Here is a 21,629-nt window from a genome sequence, read left to right as displayed (position 1 = left end):
TTCTTGGACACGAAGAAGGAGCTGGAAGCAGCAGGGGAGGCTGATGGACATATATACCCTTGGGACAGGGCTTTTTAAACATACTCCTACATTGTCTTCTGCTTGGGTAGTGACTGGGGGTAGTCTCTTCCACTGGGCAGTGGGGCACCGGGAAGCAGGTCGATGGCACATTCCCAAGGTCAGTGAGGAGGGAGTTGTGTGGCTAACTGAGGGTTGAAGACATCCTGGAACTCGGAGTAGGCCTGGGGAATGCAAATCTGGCAGTTGTGTAGGGGACTCTCTATGGAGGTTGCCAAGACTTGGGCAGGAGTTAGGCCCTTGGAGGGAACAGTGTTCCTCTACTGCCAGCGGAGGAGGATAAGACACTCGTGAAAGCAGTTTGGACCCCAGGACAGCACCTCACCTGACGTCTAAGATAACACAGGTGAATGCTGAACCAGCCAGGGATGGCCAAGGATGATGTCGGAAGTCGTGCCATCCAATACCAGGAAGGACATCCTCGAGGTGGGTTGCACCCATGCGCAGGTGAATGAGAGCTGTCTGATGAGTAACAAATCCCTTCCCCAAGCGTTGGCCTATGACGGAGTGGATTGGGTACACATTGGGGCAAGTGGTTAAATGGAGGTGGAGCTGCCTGCAGAGTGCCCATGAGATGAAATTGGCCGCCGCACTGGAGTCAAGGAGGGTGGAGACTGTGAAGGAGAAGGTTGCAGAGGAGACAGTCACTGTGGTGCTCAAGGGTGAGTAGATGTAGGAGTGGTGGTGGCTGAACTCACCATGAGTCTAGGAGGGCTGATTGGGCATTCAACGATGTGATGGCCGGCAGCACCGCGGTAAAGGCAGAGGCGGGCTTGAATGCGGCATTGTCATTCAGACACCCATTCTGCATGGGTTCCTCCGAAGGCCCAGGGTGATGGACAGAAGGTACTGGACTGGGTGGATAATGGTCACGGTGGTACTCTCAACCAGGCAGGACTTCATCTGATTGGCCACATGGATGGAGAGTTGATAAAATGCTCCAGCCCCATATTGTCATCGTAAGCAGAGAGCTGATGCCGGAGAGCTGGTTCCAGTCCCTGCCAGTAGGTGGTGAGGAGAGCTGGTTCGTTCCACCCACTGGCAGTCGCCAGGGTCCGAAACTGGAGGGCGTAATCAGAGACTTGTCGTCTGCCTTGGTGGAGACGATACAGCTGTTCATGAACCTGAGAGTCCCCAATAGGGCATCCGAACACCTCCTTAAAATTGGCCATTTTGATTCCATATTGTGGATGCCCACTGCAGAGCTCATCCAGTGAGTAGTGATATCAGATATGCCACCTTTAATCGTTCCGTGGTGAATCTACCTGGCTGCATCTCCACAGACAAGGAACATTGCAAAAAGGAACCTGCTGCGGTCCTCCGCTGATCCTGAGAAGGGCGCTGGAGGTGCCATGGGAGTGGTGAGATACATCGAGGAAGATGCGGAAGTAGTGGAGGCCATTGCTGCCGGCGTCTCGCTTGGTTCGTGTTGAGATGTTACCGGGATGTTGTTGGCTGCAGCGGTAAGCAATGTTTGCCTCATTTGATTCACCAGTGAGTCGATGGTATTATTGAAGATGCTCAGATCGGCTCCCGCCGGGTTCATGGCTGGTGGTCTAGTCTTCTGTCACGATATACACAGACACAGATGACTGGTTAAACCCAGATGCGGGAGCTTTATTGAAAACACAGATTTGGTAGCAGGCAGTAATGCGAGGAGTTGTGAACTTAGCTTGGTAATCACGGAGTTGATGTTCACAGGGAGAACACAGATGGATTGTCAATGCTGGAAGTTGAAGGATGATGATAGTGCTTTGGAAGATGGTGGACGCGGGATTCAATGGTGAGAATTTAGCTTCACGTGGAAAGTCAGATGAGCAGGTGAGTCTATGATTTCCTTGCAGAGACTAGACAAGGATGAAATGGCGGGGGTGAGTATTTATAGCGGTGAGGTGATGTGAGATGAATTGGGATCAGGTGTGGGTGATTAATAGTACTGGGAGAGAGAGCGGAGTGTGGAGTGAGAGTGGGAGTCCGGTGTGGATGTGACAGGTAGTCTGCTGCATCCTGCACTTTATGGCGCTATGAATTGGCCTGTAAGATTGTAACTGTGCATATAGTGGCGATTTTGTGGGCGCATTTGCGCCATTGCCTGATCCGCATAATTTTAGTGAATTGTTAGCTAAACAATCACAGACAGCACATGTAAATAAATGGCACTTTTTAATTTCAGTCATTAAAAAATCTTCATAGCACAAGGTGATGGGTCCTTCAAACATGTAATCTTTTAGATAATCAGCTTGAATTGTGCAAGCATTTAAATTGCTTCAGTTTGTTACAGGGAAGCCGGTTTCACTGCTGTGCGCTACAAGAGTTCCTCTCTGAAACATTCTTCCTCCCCACCACCACATGTCTAGATCTGCTTCACGGGGATTGTATGTATGTCTAATTATGCAGCAGCAACATGTCTTGCATGCTTGATGTAGTGTGCCTTATGTATGTAATTCTGCAGCAGCAGCATGTCTTATATTCTTGACACAGCATGTTTGTGTGTTTAGCAGTTGCAAGACTTTGTACTTGCTCTGCAGTAAGCTGATGTAGTCCGCAAAGACCAAACATACTTACTTGTCATATCCATTTTAATACTGTACTTTAAACATATTCTGAGAGTTGTCATGACTGAACTGTGTAGACTCATCAATTGCACAAGCTTTGCAGTTTGGGACTGAATACAGTCAGATGGTCATAAAACCTTTGAAACCCCTGGAAAGGTTGATTTTCATGTATGCTATGCCGGTGGGTCTATGAGATCTGTACTGCTTGATTAGCCAAAGAGTTCACTGAAATCATGGATAGGGAAGGTAAGACATGTTTCTAGATCACCATTCACATTGTTGGTCCTGGGACAGCATTCATATTTACAAATCAGATTTTATAGTTAGGTTTAGGGCTAGGGCCGAGGTTGGGACTTCAAAAAAAAAAAAAAAAAAAAAAAAAAATTAAAAAAAAAAAAATATATATATATATAATTTCCCTCTGGTTTTTGGGTTGTTTAAGGTTAGAATCAGTGATAGATTGAGGACTATGTTTGAATGTTCTAGGAACACATCCTACTTGTCAAAATCATGGTCACCTAGATTTTGATTGATCAAATTTGATAAATTGTTGCTCTCAAAATAATCTCTTCCCTCCTTTGTGCCTAGTGGTCAAATAACTTATAGGTGGATCAATTGCTGCCATTCAGTGAAACATAAAAGTTCTTATTTTATTTGTAAAATAAGAACTTTGTATTTGGCAAAGTGCATATGCTTACAAAATATAAGAGCTGTTGGCACACTAGGACCCAGGTTCAAGTCTGACTTGGGACATTTCCTGATCCTGTTCCCCCTCTCTTTCCCAACTTTCCTGTCTTCTCTAAACTATCCTATAAATAAATGCAAGAGATAACAAAAATTAAATTAAGTTCTGAAACTACTGTACATGGCGCTTGTTGATAGGTCCTTTGAATTTGTAAACTTGTGTACTCACTTTTTGTCTAGCATTTAAATTGCCTCAGTTGTTTGCAGGTACGCTGGTTTCACTGCAGCGCGCTGCAAAAGTTTTCTTTTTAAAACCCTCCTCCTCCCCAGCATCACTGGTTTGCATGTATACCTAATTGTACAATAGCAGCATGTCTTACATGCTTGATGCAGTATGTCTGTTTGTTTAGCAGTAGGGAGTCTTTGTACTTGCTCTCCAGCAACAGCAGTGTAAGCAGATAAGCAAGCCGGCAATACTAAACCTGCTAACTTGTCAAATCCAATATAATAACATTACTATTCCGAAATGTGTTAGGACTGAAATAATGTTAAATAAGTCATGAGTTTTAGGTTAACTGACTTGACTTATGAAATGTTTCAAGTATTTTGTATGTAGTTGTATGTGATTGGCTCACTAAGTTTCAATCTACTCCTGTAGATGGGACATTGAGGGTGCTGTATATGGAGCTCAGTGTGGGGAGGTTGAGTCGGGCTTGGCTCTAGTCTTTCTCAGAGATGGAGAGAGGAGGGTGTGTACTCCATACCTGAACACCACCTCCTATGGCAACCTGCGATTCCACTTCACCATGGGTATGCCTTTCTCTGAAACATGCACATTTTCTGGACTTTGAAATTTATGTCTGATATATGGTCTCTTTCGATGCATTGCAGGTGGTGGTGGGTGCGACCCTGGAGAATCCAACAAGAATAATGTCATCCTTTTTAGCCTGTCCAAGGGCAGAAAAGACCATGTTCTTCTGGACATACTTCCGTATTCAGCCTACAGGGTATAGAGCTTAACCAGTCTACTTACTTCCTGTACTGTTCTGAGTTCTTCCTCCACCTCTTTATTTTACCTCTTTGTCAGTCTACTTTGAATAGGTCACCTTCACTCAAACTTTACATCTGCATCCACCCTACATCCAGTAGCTTTTGCCTCTCTCCTCCAGACTCCTACAGTGGTATCAGTCGGTTTGCCCACAGAGCTCCAGACGCCAGCCACTCAGTTTTGTCTAGAACAGAAATTTCATGGTGGAGCCAGCCGGCATGTTTGGGCTGTGGACTTCCTGCAGCTGCTACCTGTGCTACCTGGTGCAAACACTCACGTGGTGCAGTTTTCAATCAACCTAGGATGTGGCGTCTATCAGCCAGCCAACAGGTGCACACATTGTTAACAATGTTAAAGATGTACTCAATAATGTTTTTGTTTATGTTGTTGTGCTGGCGATTGTCTTGGCCATACTCTAACACCTATAGCTGCATGGATGTAGCAACATGTGAAAGCAATCATTTTGGTTATTGCTGCCACTAAAGAAATGTGCTATTTTCGGTCAGCCATGATTTATTTATTCCATGAGCAAAAGTGTCTGATAATACAGGGGTTACCAAGATAAAGGAAGTAGTATTTGGCTGGTCATGTGATCTTAAGATGGCGGCCCCCATGTGGCAGTCAAGCATTATATAAAATTAAGCAGCTACTGAAATGACTAGAGTTTTAATATCAGGTGAGTGTACAATTCATGATTTTTAACATTTTTTTAAAGCAATTTTTAAAGATTTAAATACAAAAACATTAAGGCATGATTTTTAAAAGCTGTTCACTGGGGGCTTTCAGACATTTAAGATATTACAGTATGATATTCTGTAAAGCTCCTTTGAAAAATTACCAAGTGCAACTTAAAATATATGAGACAATAAAGAATCGAGCCATGAACTAACATTGTGCACAACACGTAATCTCAGGTTTCTCCAGGAGGACTGAGCCTTTAATACCTTTTTAATATAAAGTCACTTTGGATAAATGCATCAGCTAATTGAGTTACTGAATATAAAGAGTTTTCGGCATGTAATAGCTCTGTAATAGTGTGTTAACCGCAACTAGTAATTTCAATTAAAAAAATTATTGCTTATGATTCATTTTGTAATTCCAGAAGTTTCAAGAACTGTATATTCTTCAATATAAACAGCTGTTGAATGGAGGTGTTTATTTAAAAGTAAAATGTCAGTTCACTTGGGGGCCTAGGTAGCTCAGTGAGTATTGACGCTGACTACCACCCCTGGAGTTGTGAGTTCGAATCCAGGGCATGTTGAGTGACTCCAGCCAGGTCTTTTAAGCAATCAAATTGGCCCGGTTTCTAGGGAGGGTTGAGTCACATGGGGTAACCTCCTCGTGGTCCCTATAATGTGGTTCTCGCTCTTGGTGGGGCACATGGTGAGTTGTGCATGGATGACGCGGACAGTAGCGTGAAGCCTCCACACGCGCTACGTCTCCGCGGCAATGTGCTCAACAAGCCACGTGATAAGATGCACTGATTGACGGTCTCAGACGTGGAGGCAACTGAGATTCGTCCTACGCCACCACAAGAACTTAGAGCGCATTAGGAATTGGGTATTCCAAATTGGGGAGAAATTGTCAGTTCACTTGTACATCTTGATCTTTTAGCATTTTCTTTTTTTCTCTCTCTTTTTTTTTTTTTTTTTTTACAATTTATTATAGCAAGTAAAATTATTATGTTATAGCTTATTAACCTATTTTAAAATCATTTTCAGTCATCTTAAGACCCCCTTGGAAATTTGATGAGCCCCCCTATTGAGCCCAGCCCCCCAGGTTGAGAACCACTGATTTATATCAAACAACAGATCTTTATCTCAGTTTAATAATATACATTTTTACAAATTCTGTACTTATTTTACAAAGGCATGGATATAACATGAGCATACTAACATGGCAAGTCAAGACATGTGACAGGTCTGGCGGACACTGGGAAAAACTAGAAAATGGCAATGAACGGATTACCTGAAACAGAATAGTCCACATGATCAGTGCCTGAGTAAATTGTTGTATTGTTGTGATTGCTATATTGTAAAATTGTGTTCCCTATCTGTCACTCACTCGACGTTGGTGTCGATGTAGTGACACTAGGGGTCACTCTTGGGAGCCTGAGACACCTCTGGTCTTTGATAAAAGGCCAATAAAAATTGACAAGTGGTCATGCCACTCCCCCGGATATACGGGTATAAAAGGAGCTGGTATGCAACCACTCATTCAGATTTTCTCTTCGGAGCCGAACGGTCATGCTCATTGAGCTGAATACTACTGTTCATTCACCTCTGCTGGATCTGACGGCGTATTTCAGAGGCTTCTCCCCCCTCTGCACTGGTGCACTGCAGAGAACGCCCCTGGGCGCTTCGGCAGAAAAACTAGAGAGTATATTTTCTGAAAGAGCATTTTTCCCCTCTAAAAGAGTATATATTTCTATAAAAGAGCGCACACACGGAACGTCTTTTTAAAGACGCGTCTTTTTAAAGATGTTTTTCCGATTGTGTGCTATTCGTGGTTGTGCTCGTTATCTCTCGCCTTCTGACGGTCACGATCACTGTCTTTCGTGTCTGGGCACTGCTCACGCGGAGACAGCGTTCGTGGATGGTCATGTTCTCATTGCGAGAATATGTCCATGGCAACGTTGCGGTCGCGGCTCGCCTTCATAAGAAAGCGAGCCACCCAAGAGGCTCCCGCCTCGGTCCTTTTACCCATGGGTATGAGGACTGCACTGGCTCCACTGCAGCCCGCCCCTTCGGCCAGGCCCCGGCGTGGAGCACATCGCAGGAAGCAGACGCCGCCTGTCTCGCGGCCGCCCAGAACCCGTGAAAGGCTTCAAAGCGCCCTTGAGATCTCCGTCTTTTTGTTACCTTTTGCATTTAATTGCGCTGCATGCCCAAGTGGCTGCAGTACTCAAGAGCTCAGCAAGAGCGGTTTCCTTGTTCCCTGGGTCACGCATCCGGTGTGTACAGCCGTCATCACGACCAATGTCCACCACTCTATTTGGCAGGTTTTGCACTCCAGCGGCGGTCTCCCACCCTGAGCGCCCAGCTGTGGCACAAATCCGCCCCCGATGTGACAGTCTCCACGGGTCACGAGGACAGGCCTCTTCCTCCCCCGTCCCAGGCTGTTCTGGGGGTGGTCACAAGGAGCCAGGTAAGTGCTTCGATGTCCTTAGACTCAGCACGGCCACGACACGGTGTGGCACCTTGAGCTCCGCCCCGCCGCGAGGTCCCACCTGCCAGTACGTCCGATGACACTGTCCCTTTTGGACCGTCCGACTTGGCTGTGCGATTCACTTCACCGGGCATCTGCCCAGGTTCAGCGGTGTCCACTTCACCTTGGTGAAAGACGAAAACGCTGCTACCTTGGGCGCGGAGATCGCTACCCTCTTACGGAAGGGCGCGATAACCCCTTCTTCATCTCGGCTGGAGGGACAGGTTCTTTTCAGCCCCTACTTCATCATACCGAAAAAAGACGGTGGGTTGAGGCCAATCTTGGACCTGTGAGTTCTGAACTAGGCTTTACACAGACTCCCATTCAAGATGTTGATGCAAAAATGCATTCTGGCGAGCGTCCGGCATCAAGGTTGGTTCGCGGCAGTAGACCTGAAGGATGTGTACTTCCACGCCTCGATCCTTCCTTGACACAGACCATTCCTGCGGTTTGCATTCGAAGGTCAGGCGTATCACTACAAAGTCCTCCCTTTCGGCCTGTCCCTGTCCCCTCACGTCTTTACGAAGGTAGCAGAGGCTGCCCTTGCCCCGTTAAGGGAGGTGGGTATTCGCGTTCTCAACTATCTCGATGACTGGCTAATCCTAGCTCACTCTCGAGACATGTTGTGCGCACACAGGGACCTGGTGCTCTCACACCTCAGCCGACTAGGGCTTCGGGTCAACTGGGAAAAGAGCAAGCTCCTCCTGGTTCAGAGCATCTCTTTTCTCGGTTTGGAGTTGGACTCAGTCTCCTTGACGGCGCGCCTTACGAACGAGCGCGCCCAGTCGGTGCTGAACAGCAGTTCCACTGAAACTTTTTCAGAGGCTCCTGGGGCATATGGCATCCTCAGCGGTGGCCACCCCGCTCGGGTTGATGCATATGAGGCCGCTTCAGCACTGGCTCCAGACTCGAGTCCCGAGATGGCCATGGCGCCACGGGACACACCGCGTGGCCATAACGTTGGTCTGTCACTGTCTTTTCAGCCCTTGGACCGACCTCTCATTCCTACGGGCAGGTGTTCCTCTAGGACTGGTCCCCAGGCGCGTTGTGGTCATGACAGACGCCTACAAAACGGGCTGGGGCGCTGTTTGCAACGGGCACGCAGCCGCCGGCCTCTGGACGGGCCCGCGACTGCATTGGTACATTAACTGCCTCGAGTTGTTGGCAATTCTGCTCACCCTGCGGAGGTTACGGCCATTGATCCAGGGCAAGCACGTATTAGTTCAGACAGACAACACGACAACGGTAGCATATGTCAACCGCCAAGGTGGTTTGCGCTCTTGTTGTATGTCACAACTCGCCCGCTGTCTCCTCCTCTGGAGTCAGCAGCACTTCAAGTCGCTGCAAGCCACTCACATCCCGGGCAACCTCAACACTACAGCAGATGCGCTGTCACAACAGGTTACCCTCAGGGGAGAGTGGAGACTCCACCTTCAGGTGGTTCAGCTGGTTTGGAGTCGATTCGACAGGCACAGGTGCACCTGTTCGCCTCCCAAGAATCCTCCCCACTGCCCGCTCTGGTACACCCTGACCGAGGCCCCCCTCGGCATAGACGCGCTGGCACACAGCTGGCCCCCTGGCATTCGCAAATATGCGTTTCCCCCAATGAGCCTGCTTGCACAGACCCTGTGCAAGGTCAGGGAGGACGAGGAGCAGGTCGTCCTGGTAGCACCCTACTGGCCCACCCAGACGTGGTTCTCGGACCTCACACTCCTCGTGACAGCTCCCCCCTGGCAAAATTCCCCTGAGGAAGGACCTTCTTTCTCAGGGAAGGGGCACCATCTGGCACCCGCGCCCAGACCTCTGGAATCTCCATGTCTGGCCCCTGGACGGGACGTGGAAGACCTAAGCTGTCTCCCACCTGCGATGGTAGACACGATCACTCAGGCTAGGGTTCCCTCTACGAAGCGCCTGTATGCCTTTAAGTGGCGTCTGTTCGCTAAGTGGTGTTCTTCCCATCGGGAAGACCCCCAGAGATGCGCAGTCGGAGCAGTGCTTTCCTTCCTGCAAGAGAGGTTGGAAGGGAGGCTGTCCCCTTCCACCTTGAATGTGTACGTTGCTGCCATAGCAGCACACCATGACGCAGTCGACGGTAAGTCCTTATGAAAGCATGACCTGATCATCAATTTCCTAAGAGGTGCCAGGAGGCTGAATCCCTCCAGGCCGTGCCTCGTTCCCTCATCAGACCTCTGTAGTTCTTCAGGGTCTACAGAGAGTCCCCTTTGAGCCTTTGCAGTCAGCCGAGCTTAAGGCACTCTCCTTGAAGACTGCCCTCCTGACTACGCTCACTTCTATCAAGAGGGTAGGTGACCTGCAAGCGTTCTCTGTCAGCGAAACATGCCTGGAGTTCGGTCCAGGTTACTCTCATGTGATCCTGAGACCCTGACCGGGCTATGTGCCCAAGGTTCCCACCACCCCTTTAGGGACTAGGTGGTGAACCTGCAAGCGCTGCCCCAGGAGGAGGCAGACCCAGCCCTGTCATCGCTGTGTCTGGTGCGCGCTTTACGCATCTATTTGGATCGCACGCAGAGCTTTAGAGTCTCTGAGCAGCTCTTTGCCTGCTTTGGTGCACAGCGGAAAGGAAGCGCTGTCTCCAAGCAGAGGATCACCCACTGGCTCATTGACGCCATAACTATGGCATATCTCACCCAAAACATGCCGCCCCCAATAGGGCTACGAGCCCATTCTACCCGTGGTGTAGAGGCTTCTTGGGCCCTGGCCAGAGGTGCCTCTCTAACAGACATTTGCAGAGCAGCGGGCTGGGCAACACCCAACACCTTTGCAAGGTTCTACAACCTCCGGGTGGAACCAGTTTCGTCCCAGGTAGTGGCACGCAATACAAGCGGATAAGCCCGGGATAGCCGGCCGGGTCTATCACTTGCACATAGCGCCTTCCACCTCCTTTTGAGCTGAAGACGTGCGCCGTTAATTCCCAGTAGTGTTCACAAAATTTGTTCCCTGGTTGACTTCCTCCAAGCCCTGTGGCAGTCGAGTGTTCGGAGAGACCCGCTGCCGGCCCAATACACGCACTAACTAAGAGCCCGGTTCTGGGGTAGGTGCTCCGCATGTGGCGGTTCCCTGTAAGGCTAACCCCATGCGATCTATATCTTCTGCTAATTCGTTTCCCTGCTGGCAAACTGCGTCTTCCTTGGGCAGAGCCCATCTGCCCCAGTCTCCATGTTTGTAGTAACTCCTCCCCCATTGGGCAGGATCTACCTTGAAGGCTCTCCACATGGTTGGAAAGACCATGTGACATATTTTTCCACTTAAATATCCCCCCCTCTCTTTGGGCGAGGTGTGGGCGAGGTGTGGACTCCGCGGTGTCCTCCCCCTTCTTTTTTAGGGAGTGGAAAAAGAGAAGGGGAAAAGAGGCTATGACTGGGTTAAGCCTGTTTCTATCTTTAGGTAGTCGACTTGTCCCCAAAAAGGGCCGTTCGACACTCATAACTGTGTCGGGGGAGGTTACGTGTCGACCTGGTGTGCTATGAGGCACACAGCAAGTCTGCCCACCACACACCGCCAGTTCACGTAACACAGTTCAGCCTTGTGGCGTTTTGTATAGGGACCCCTAATGTCACTACATCGACACCAATGTCGAGTGAGTGACAGATAGGGAACGTCATGGTTACTGGTGTAACCTCCGTTCCCTGATGGAGGGAATGAGACGTTGGTCCCTCCTGCTACAACGCTGAACTACCCGCTGAAATGGCCGGACCTTATATCGGCTCCTCAGCGTAAAACCTGAATGAGTGGTTGCATACCAGCTCCTTTTATACCCGTATGTCCGGGGGAGTGGCATGCAAATACCACTCGCCAATTTTCATTGGCCTTTTATCAAAGACCAGAGGAGTCTCGGGCTCCCAAGAGTGACCCCTAGTGTCACTACATCGACACCAATGTCTCGTTCCCTCCATCAGAGAACGGAGGTTACACCAGTAACCATGACGATATACAGTGTATATATAACAGAAGCAACATGCAATGCACAAGATCTACTCCAAATACAGGACAACAATATGCAGTACATAATGACAATAAGCATTTACTCTTTAAAAATAAGAGCAAAAATTTTTGGAAACACTTTAAAAGAGCAACAATAATTTGGTAACACTTTAAAGTAAGGTTGCATTCGCTAACATTCGTTAACTACATTATATAACATGAACTTACAATGAGCAATACTTTTACAGCACTTATTAATCTTGGTTAATGTTAATTTCAACACATACATTTTAATATGAAAAGTTGTATATTTGAACATTTGTTATTGCATTCTGAACTAACATTAGCTAACAATGTTATAAATTAACATTAATAAAGATGAATAAATGCTGTAAAAACATGTTGTTCATTGTTAGTTCATGATACCTAATGCATTTGCTCTACTAATGTAAAAAAATACAACCTTTTTGTAAAGTTTCTCTCTCTTCCTTTCCTGCACATGTATATCCAATAGCGTCAATCTTGAGTTCTCAAACAATCACGGGCGCTCCTGGGCGCTCCTGCACACAGAGTGTCTTCCTGAGCTGTGTGCCGGCTCACATCTCCCTCACAGCAGCATCTACTCATCAGAGAACTACAGCGGGTCAGTCTTTGTGTGTGTGTGTGTGTGTGTGCACTCATGTCAAAGTAGTGCATGTGTTTTTTAATATGGCATCTGTCTGTTAATATGTGTTCTTGCTATTGTCTTGTATTGTCACAAATGAGAGTGCGATTTACTTTTACTATTTGTAGTTGGTCGAGGATCACCATTCCCCTACCCAACGCTGCTCTAACAGAAAGCACTCGCTTCCGCTGGAGACAGACCGCTGTCGGTACAAGCAACATGTGGGCCATTGACAACGGTGAGAGCCTTTTTCTATCCATGTACTGTACATGGCTTATTTACATATTAAAGACAATATCAGTGATGCATTCAGATAAACACTGCTAGCACAAGGACAGGTAGGACACAGAATGAACTGCCACAAGCTTTCAGCCGGACTGCGATGCACCTCACTGAACTCTGTCTGGATCATCTTGGTTATAGGATGGACTACACTCTCTTAATAAAAATGAATTAACAAGAAATGAATGCCAAATAAAGCCTTCGTTAGCCAAGTAAAAAGCACAATGCATCTACATGCACTTCTTCCGCAATCAACTTGGGATGGACTTTGAAGACACTTATTCATTAATCTTACAGTTTGTACACAATTCTTTAGTTTTAAACATTGCCCACCAACATCTACACAGCTTACTTAAATAAAACAAGACTTGTACTACACATAGATAACTCATATTGGCATTATATTCACGCTATCTAGCCAGAGAAGAACTGGCTCCCCCAGCTGAGCCTGGTTTCTCCCAACGTTATTATTATTTTTTCTTCTATTAACCAACATCTTATGGAGTTTTGCGTTCCTTGCCACAGACACCTTTGGGTTGCTCACTGGGGGCTTAAAGACAATAATTTTTTTCCAAAAAAGAGAACTATTACATTAAAATCTTTGGAATCTTTTTTACCATTAGAAGAAAGTTTATTCTCCTGGGGAAGGGGTCTACCATTCAAGAGAATATTTCCAACAATCATTTTACTAAACATGGGCTTTATACCTTCTCGAACAAACAAGATCTTACCACATTCAACTAAAACTCTGACTGGTTGCTTTTTTTCCTACTTAAACACATTATCAGAATCAGAATGAGCTTTACTGCCAAGTATGCTTACAGATACAAGGAATCTGTCTTGGTGAGAGGAGCTTCCACTACACAACAATACAAAAACAGCAATAAGACTTAAAAAAAAATAATTAAAATTGAATAGAAAATAGATAAATATTGAAAAGAAAAAAGTATATATAGAATACATAATAGACAATATATATATATATATATATATATATATTATACACACATACATACATACATACATACACATACACACACACACATACATATACTGTACATACATACATATACACATATGAATATATATACATACATACATACATGCACACATGGGAATGTAATGGCAGAAGAGTGATTTTTCCAGTTCTTAAAAGGAGGGCAGGGGGTAACCAATAATCCCCTCAGCAGTCCGAACTGTCCTTTGTAGTCTTCTGATATCCGATTTCATAGATGAACCAAACCAGACAGTTATAGAAGTGCAGAGGACATACTCAATGACTGCTGAGTCAGCAGCGCCTGTGGTAGGTTGAACTTCCTCAACTGGCGAAGGAAGTACAACCTCTGCTGGGCCTTTTTCGCAATGGAGTCAATGTGGGTCTTCCACTTCAGGTCCTGTAAGATGGTAGAGCCCAGGAACACGAATGACTCCACTGCTGCCACAGTGCTGTTTAGAATGGTGAGGGGGGACAGTGTTGGGGGGTTCCTCCTAAAGTCCACAATCATCTCCACCGTTTTTTGAGCGTGTTCAGCTCAAGGTTGTTTTGACTGCACCAGACAGCCAGCTGTTTAACCTCCCTTATGTATGCAGACTCATCGTCATCTCGGATGAGGCCGATGACAGTGATGTCATCTGCAAACTTCAGGAGCTTGACAGAGGGGTCCTTGGCAATGCAGTCATTGGTGTAGAGGGAGAAGGGTAGTGGGGAGAGCACACATCCCTGGGGGGCACCAGTGCTGATTGTACAGGTGCTGGAAGTGAATTTCCCCTGTCTCACAAGCTGCTGCCTGTCTGTCAGAAAGCTGGTAATCCCCTGACAGATAGACATGGGAACAGAGAGTTGGTGTAATTTAGTCTGGAGAATAGCTGGTATGACGGTGTTGAAAGCCGAACTGAAGTCCACAAAAAGGATCTTGCATATGTCCCTGGTCTGTCCAGTTGTTGCAGGAAATGATGCAATCCCATGTTGACTGCATCATCCACAGACCTGTTTGCTCGATAAGCAAATTAAAGGGGATCTAGAAAGGGTCCAGTGATGTCCTTCAGGTGGGCCAACACCAGTCTTTCAAATGACTTCATGACCACAGACGTCAGGGCGACAGGTCTGTAGTCATTAAGTCCTGTGATTTTTGTTTTCTTTGGGATGGGGATGATAGTGGAACATTTGAAGCAGTATGGGACTTCACACTGATCCAGTGATCTATTGAAGATATGTGTGAAGATGGGGGCCAGCTGGTTAGCACAGGATCTAAGACATGCAGGTGAAATGCCATCTGGGCCCTGTGCTTTCCTTATCCTATGTTTTCGAAAGACGCATCTCACATCATCTTCACAGATCTTAAGTGCAGGTTGAGTAACAGTAGGGGAGAGGAGGGGGGTTGCAGGAGGTGTTGGTGTTTGTGTGAAGTGAAGGTCAGAGTGGGTGTGGGTTGTGAGATTGGGTCTTTCAAATCTACAGTAGAACACATTCAGGTCGTCAGCCAGTTGTTGGTCCACCACAGGGTTGGGGGTAGGAGTCCTGTATTTCGTAAGTTGTTTCATGCCACTCCACACTGATGCAGGGTCGTTAGCTGAAAACTTGTTTTTCAGCTTCTTAGAGTATCTTCTTTTAGCCACTATGATTCCCTTATTCAGTGTGTTCCTGCCCTGATTGTACAAGACTTTATCCCCAACTCTGTAAGCATCCTCTTTGGCCTGACGAAGCTGCCTGAGTTCCGCTGTAAACCATGGTTTGTCGTTGTTGAATGTTAAATAAGTCCTAGTAGGAATGCACATATCCTCATAGAAACTGATATATGATGTTACAGTATCTGTGTGCTCGTCCAGATTGTTGTCTGCAGCTTCAAAAACACTCCAATCAATGCAGTCAAAGCAGGCTTGTAGTTCCAGCTCTGCTTCGTTGGTCCATCTCTTTACAGTCCTTACTACAGGCTTAGCAGATTTTAATTTCTGTCTGTAGGTTGGAAGAAGATGAACCAGACAGTGATCAGATAGTCCAAAAGCTGCTCTAGGAACAGAGCGTTATGCATCCTTTATTGTTGTATAGCAGTGATCCAGTATATTTCTGTCTCTGGTGGGGCATGTAATGTGCTGTTTATATTTGGGCAGTTCACGTGTGAGGTTTGCTTTGTTAAAATCCCCAAGAATAATAATAACCGAGTCTGGGTATTGTTGTTCTGTGTCTGTGATTTGATCAGTCAGCTGTTGCAGCACGGCATTCAAACGTTTGGTGTGATATACACACTCACCAGAATAAACGAGGAAAACTCCCGTGGCAAGTAGAAAGGCCTACAGTTAATAGAGAGAAGTTGAGGCAGCAGAAGTTGAAAAGTCCTTGTTTGTGTGGGTGAGGAGATGTAGTTCGTCCGTTTTGTTAGGGAGAGAGCAGAGATTCGCAAGATGAATGCTCGGCAGAGCTGTTCAAAAGCCACGCCATCGGAGCTTGACCAGCGCGCCCGCTCGTCTCCCTCACCTGTGACTCCTAGAGCTTTTTAAACAACACAGCCACGCCTCTGACCAAAATGTCAAACAAAATGTCCTAATATTCAAAATCCGGGAAAAGATTGACTGGTATATGCTGTCGAATATTCAGCAGTTCGTCTCTGGTAAAACTGACTGGAAAGAGATTACTAAACACAGGACAAACAAACAAAAACAACAGGAGCGCTCCACACCGAGGTGGCCATCCGCGGCGCCATCATGATGTTACTATATCAGGTTGATACTATGACTAACTGATTTTCTGGCCTATGCCATCTCACTTGTTGTAAGGGTTTGTCTAAGCTGACAGTATCAATCAAAGCTGGAGATGGCTATGTCTTGTATAGTTAGTCTGGTATCTCTTAGATGTCTTACATCTAACACACAGTAATGCAACAACACAGATAAAAGAAACTAGAAATTAGAGTGAAACTAGAGTGAAGGTTAAATACGAGAAAATTATTTTTTCCCTTACAGGACATAAAGACATTACAGCATCATTTTCTGTTACAGCAGAACTTTCTGAAAAGCAGCTTTGAAACAGTGTGTGTTTTGAAAAGCACAAAATGAAAATGAATTGTATTGCAAAATTAATTGTATATACAAACTAAGATGAAATTTGAAAATATATTGATGACATCATGCTCAAGCACTGACTTATTAAATACTTTCTAGAATGAGAATGTCCTTCCCCCTAATAACACCTGCCACCAACTAGCAAATCAAGGTATCCGTTGTTCTAGGGCAGCGGGAACCAGAGGAAGAGGATAGGGGAACTTAATGGTGATTGCATTTAGTCCACAGTAATCAATGCAAGGACAAAGACCTCCATCTTTTGAGAGAAGTGGAAGGACGAATATGCCCACAGCGAAGAGATTCCTCTATGTACTCCTCCATGGCCTTGGTCTCAGGGTTGGATGGGGGTATATGTGGCTTTTAGTTGGCATGGTGCCTGGAAGGAAGTCAATCGCACAGTCAACCGAGTGATGAGGTGGTAATTGGGTGGCTTTGGTCTTGCTGAACACAGAGAGAAGATCGTGGTAGCATGCAGGAATGGATGAAGGTTCTGGTACAGGTACTGGGGTAACTTTAGTGATGTTGAGTTCTACTGGTAGGATGGTTCTGAGGCATGAGGAAAAACAGGATGCTCGCCACTTAGTAATTTCTCCATTAACCCAGGAAATTTGTGGATCATGTTTAGCTAACCAAGGGTAACCCAGAACGATAGGATTGTAGGGGGTGTTGGTGACCAAAAGTTGAAGCTGTTCTTGATGTAAGAGAGACAGGTTGTGTTAAGAGTTGAGTGGTGCCCGTGTACAGTGGTCGTCCATCTAGCACTGTAACAGACAATGAAGGTACACAAGGAATTGTCACTATAGAGAGTAGTTCACAAATGTGAAAATCAATGAAATTTCCAGCAGCTCCTGAGTCAATGAGAGGCTTGACTGAAATAGAGTTAGCACTGGAACTAATTTGAACTTCAACACAAACTTTTATTTTCTAGAGGGAACACAGCGTCTTCACTCACCCAATTTAGGGCGGATCGGACAGGAGGAGAGGAAATGGCCTGGCTCTCCACAGTACAGACACAGGCGATCATTAATACATCGCTGAAACCATACTGCCATTGCCCACTCTAATGCTCTGCCAGTGAGTAGTGATGTAATGAAACCCACTTTAGAGGCTTCATTGGGGAAATTGGAAGGGCATTGGGCAATATATATGGAACATTACAGCAGAAAACCCTCACACTGACCTGGAGTGCCATTACATTTTTCTGGAAGAGCCAGGTGAGGAGGACGAAAGTACTGCGACTCTGAAAGGGTGCCAGGTGATACAGGTTGTGGAGTCACCGGTGCAGCAGTATCACACTGCCTGAAGGTCTAATGGGAGAAGCAGCCTGTAGATAACTTAATACTTCTTCCATGAGTTGTTCTAGCCGATGGTGGTGGGAGGCTAGTAGTTCTGACTGATCATCAAATGCCTTATGTAAAGAAGACAGATCTGCTGGATTCATTGGAGGCGAAGTCTTCTGTAACGAACCAGACTGAGAGGCAGACGTAGGATCCATATGCAGGTTTAATAGAGTGATCAAGCAGGCAAAAGGTCAAAACCAGAAAACAGTCCAGTGAGGCAGACAAATCCAAAATGGGGAATACAGAGGCAAAATCCACAATAAACAGGCACAGGTCAAAAATCCAAAACAGGAATAAACGTTCAGAATTGCAGACTAAGAAAGAACTGGCAAGACTTTGCACAGAATGGTAGAACCCCAGGGCTTAAATACACAGATAATGAGCAATAATGAACAGGTGTGAGAAATAATGGCGAGAGGCAATGCATGATGGGGGTTGTAGTCCAGTGAGGGATTAGTATTCAGGGTATGAGGATCATGTGAACTGGCTAGGAGAAGAGACAGAAGATGATGTGACAGTTGTACTGTTGTTTAAAATATTTTTGATCATTCCACTGAAGAAACACTGGAAAAATAAAATCTTTCCAAGAAATTTAATTACATAAAAACTCAAGTTCTGTAAAATTAGATGTGATTTAGGAGCTTTATACAGCCTCATAGAGTGCATGCCATCGAAGAGACTGCTTGTCTCTTCTTCACAGCCTCTTTTCATTCATGTAAAAAATCAAAAATTGCCTTTTTTGAATTAGGTCTATTAAAAAAGGATAAGTGATTTGAAATGTCCCACCCCAGCCTAACTGTTTAAATAGGAAAAATATCAACACAGGAAGGTCTTCATGAGGTCTTTAAAGGAATATGTCTCAGAGCATTTAGTTTAAAGAACTATTTTCAACTGAATGAGATACTCATCACCACTGCGTGTGTGTGTGTGTGTGTGTGTGTGTGTGTGTGTTCCAGTTTATGTTGGACCATCCTGTTTGCGTTTCTGCTCAGGGAGAGGACACTGCTCACGCACGGGCTGCAAGTATGACCGTTCTTCAGTCAGATTAGCAGTTAAACACTCCATGTGGAAAACAAAATTTCTCAAGGTGTGTTCCTGAGGTATTCTGTTCAGAATGAATTTATTGCTATTTCTTCAGGTGTGACCCTGGATTCAGCGGTCCAGCATGTGAGCTGGCATCTCAGACCTTTCCTGCATTTCTGTCTGAGAGTTTCTCCAGCGCCAGGCTCTCCTCCTATCACAGCTTCTCTTCACTTCGAGGAGCGGAGGTTAGCTTTGCCTGTGGGGTCTTGGCCAGTGGCAAGGCCCTGGTCTTCAACAGAGACAGCAGACGACACATTATGACAACTCCCCTGGACAGTTCACAGGCCAGGTACATACACACACAACTTATGTGCAAACATACACCCCTTGTAGAGCAAGGAATCTTGTACAAAGACTACCACTGTAAACAAATTAATTGTATTGCAGAGAAAATGCTTAAAGTTGTACTTGAGCATTTGCGCAATACATAAAAGAACATACTGTACAATATATGGGACAGATAAGAGTGGGACGTAAGATCGAGAGGTATTTATGGGACATTTAGGAATAAGATAGGGCCCCCTGTCTTAAACATCTTATTTAAGACAGGGGTCCCTATTTTAAGAGCACTAGCACTAAGCACAGCACTTTATGCTTTAAGTCATATGTGCAAAGTCAGTGGGCAGTCAGTTAAGTTTTGGTATTTTCATGCAAGCATGTACTAAGTCTAGGCGCAAGTGGGTTTGGCAAAATTTTGCATGCAAGGCGCTAATGGGCTGGGTCAAGTGCAATGTATAGTAATTCTTTGGTTTTTCTGCAGTTATTGCACTGTCTACATCCTATACTCCCTCAAGGACCAGCAATATAAACAAAGACAACACATTCATAAGAAGTTGGTAGTGTAAATTGACTGTATGCATGAATTTTGAAATATGGACAAACATTCTTTTGTGCATTAACTGCGTCCTGTTGAATGTCAGGCATATTTCTATAGCAGTGTTATGCTCCATTTGTACGTATGGAAAATGTGGTTCAGTATTTGTAGGCTCCATTAAATTATAGACAATTTAAGTATTATTAATCATATTGATCAAGTAACACACAAATAATGGCAGCTGTTAACAGTGATTGTATCAGCCTTCCAGGTTAGGCTGTGGATCGAGGGATTTTTTTTTTTTTTTTTTGCAGGCACTTCACTTCTACTGCTAGATTTTGCAGTATTGAATGTTTTGTTTTGTTGTTTTTTTAACCCAAAATACTTCTAAATTCAAATTGCACATCAAACTAAACAAAAAAATAAATAAAAATAAAGTAGTAACATTTTTTTTATATAACAACATCCCCAAATCCAAACTTGACTCTCTCCAACTTATTTCACCTTTTACAGTGAATTTTGAATCCCTCTACGACAACAGCTGGAAAATTACTAATACAAATTATATCATAAATACAATTGTAAATATAAACATAACAATAATAATAATAATAAGTGGGGGGAAAATGAGCCATGACCTCTTGAAAGTTTAACACAAATCTTATACATTTTTGTTTGATAAAATGGCTACACAGTGATTGTCAGAGACATAATTTGATGTTCAACTATATTTTAAGAGTTTGGACAGGAACTTTATCACCACCTGCTGGTGGAATCTCCAAACTGCAAATGCAGGAACTGAGCAGGAAAATAGCTAATTGTGCTTTATGCCACTTCATTAACATACAATACACCTATAGTTTGCACGCCTACACAGAGACAGTGCAAACATTCCCACGCCCACTTGTACTTTGCACTGGCATAAAAATTGAGCTTAGAATTAGTGCTCTCGAAGAAATGGATAAGACATAGTGCACGATCGTTGTGGATAGCACTGCATACATTTTCTTATTATGAATTACTTCAGACAAAAAGATTCTTCTTGATGTACAAAAATGAAGTATTGTAAAACAACACATTTTTTCATTCGTTTTACATTCAGTTTGTGTTCTTTCTTTTGTAGATATCTACAGTTTACTCTAAGACTGGGCAGCCGCAGCACTTCAAGTTCCTGTCCTGCACCAGATCAGCCAGGAGAGGGTGTTCTGCTGCATTACTCCTCAGATAACGGAATCACCTGGACGCTGCTGCAGCATTATGCTTATCAGGGCTTCCACGAGCCCAGGTAAACCATCCAAAACTCTTTCACCCACACAAGCGAAAGCCTTTAAGTTTTATATCTTTTAAAGATATTTTATATTTCTTAATCATCCTATTTAAGAAAAGCAGTATGCATCATCCCACAGTGGAGTCTGACTTCCACCATGTGTATGTTTTCATAAGTAAAAAGTATGTTATGTGATTGCCCCAAATACTGTATTGTATGTATATAGCCTTTTTTTAACCCCTTCTTCATTGCATGTTTGATGGTAAAGCTGCATTGTTTATTTCCCCTCAGAATTGTTTCAGTGGAACTCCCTCCTGGTGCCCGTAAATTCGGGGTCCAGTTCCGCTGGTGGCAGCCATATCACTCTGGCCGCGGTCAGGATGTCTGGGCTCTTGATGAGATCAGCATGACCTCCGTCCTCTTCAACATCATCAGTCTTGACTTTAGCAATGTGTTAGATGTGACTCAGAGTCTAGGCTTCTACCTAGGGAAGGTTCAGCCTTATTGTCAGCATGACTGGACCCTCAGGTACCTGCTTAATGTCAACAAACATCACAATAGCCGTATAAAACAGCATTATTCTAACAGTTTACACCTGCCCTCCCCTGT

At 45.1% G+C, this 21,629-nt stretch overlaps 1 protein-coding gene across 2 annotated transcripts in view; it reads left to right on the top strand.

Annotated features, from left to right (window-relative positions):
• Positions 1-21,629, top strand: part of reln (reelin) — a 238,129-nt gene that overhangs the window by 124,256 nt on the left and 92,244 nt on the right. For both annotated transcript variants that reach the window (XM_051656669.1, XM_051656668.1), the window contains exons 12-20: positions 3,976-4,127; positions 4,209-4,324; positions 4,487-4,695; positions 12,029-12,157; positions 12,307-12,416; positions 18,813-18,879; positions 18,995-19,228; positions 20,877-21,038; positions 21,312-21,548. In XM_051656669.1, the coding sequence (XP_051512629.1) occupies positions 3,976-4,127; positions 4,209-4,324; positions 4,487-4,695; positions 12,029-12,157; positions 12,307-12,416; positions 18,813-18,879; positions 18,995-19,228; positions 20,877-21,038; positions 21,312-21,548 (1,416 nt within the window). The remainder of the gene's footprint in view (positions 1-3,975; positions 4,128-4,208; positions 4,325-4,486; positions 4,696-12,028; positions 12,158-12,306; positions 12,417-18,812; positions 18,880-18,994; positions 19,229-20,876; positions 21,039-21,311; positions 21,549-21,629) is intronic.

This window comes from Myxocyprinus asiaticus, chromosome 26 (assembly GCF_019703515.2).
Source record: "Myxocyprinus asiaticus isolate MX2 ecotype Aquarium Trade chromosome 26, UBuf_Myxa_2, whole genome shotgun sequence".
NCBI lineage: Eukaryota > Metazoa > Chordata > Actinopteri > Cypriniformes > Catostomidae > Myxocyprinus > Myxocyprinus asiaticus.
The sequence above is the reverse complement of the archived record's forward strand: the minus strand, read 5'-3'. Positions and strand labels throughout refer to the sequence as shown.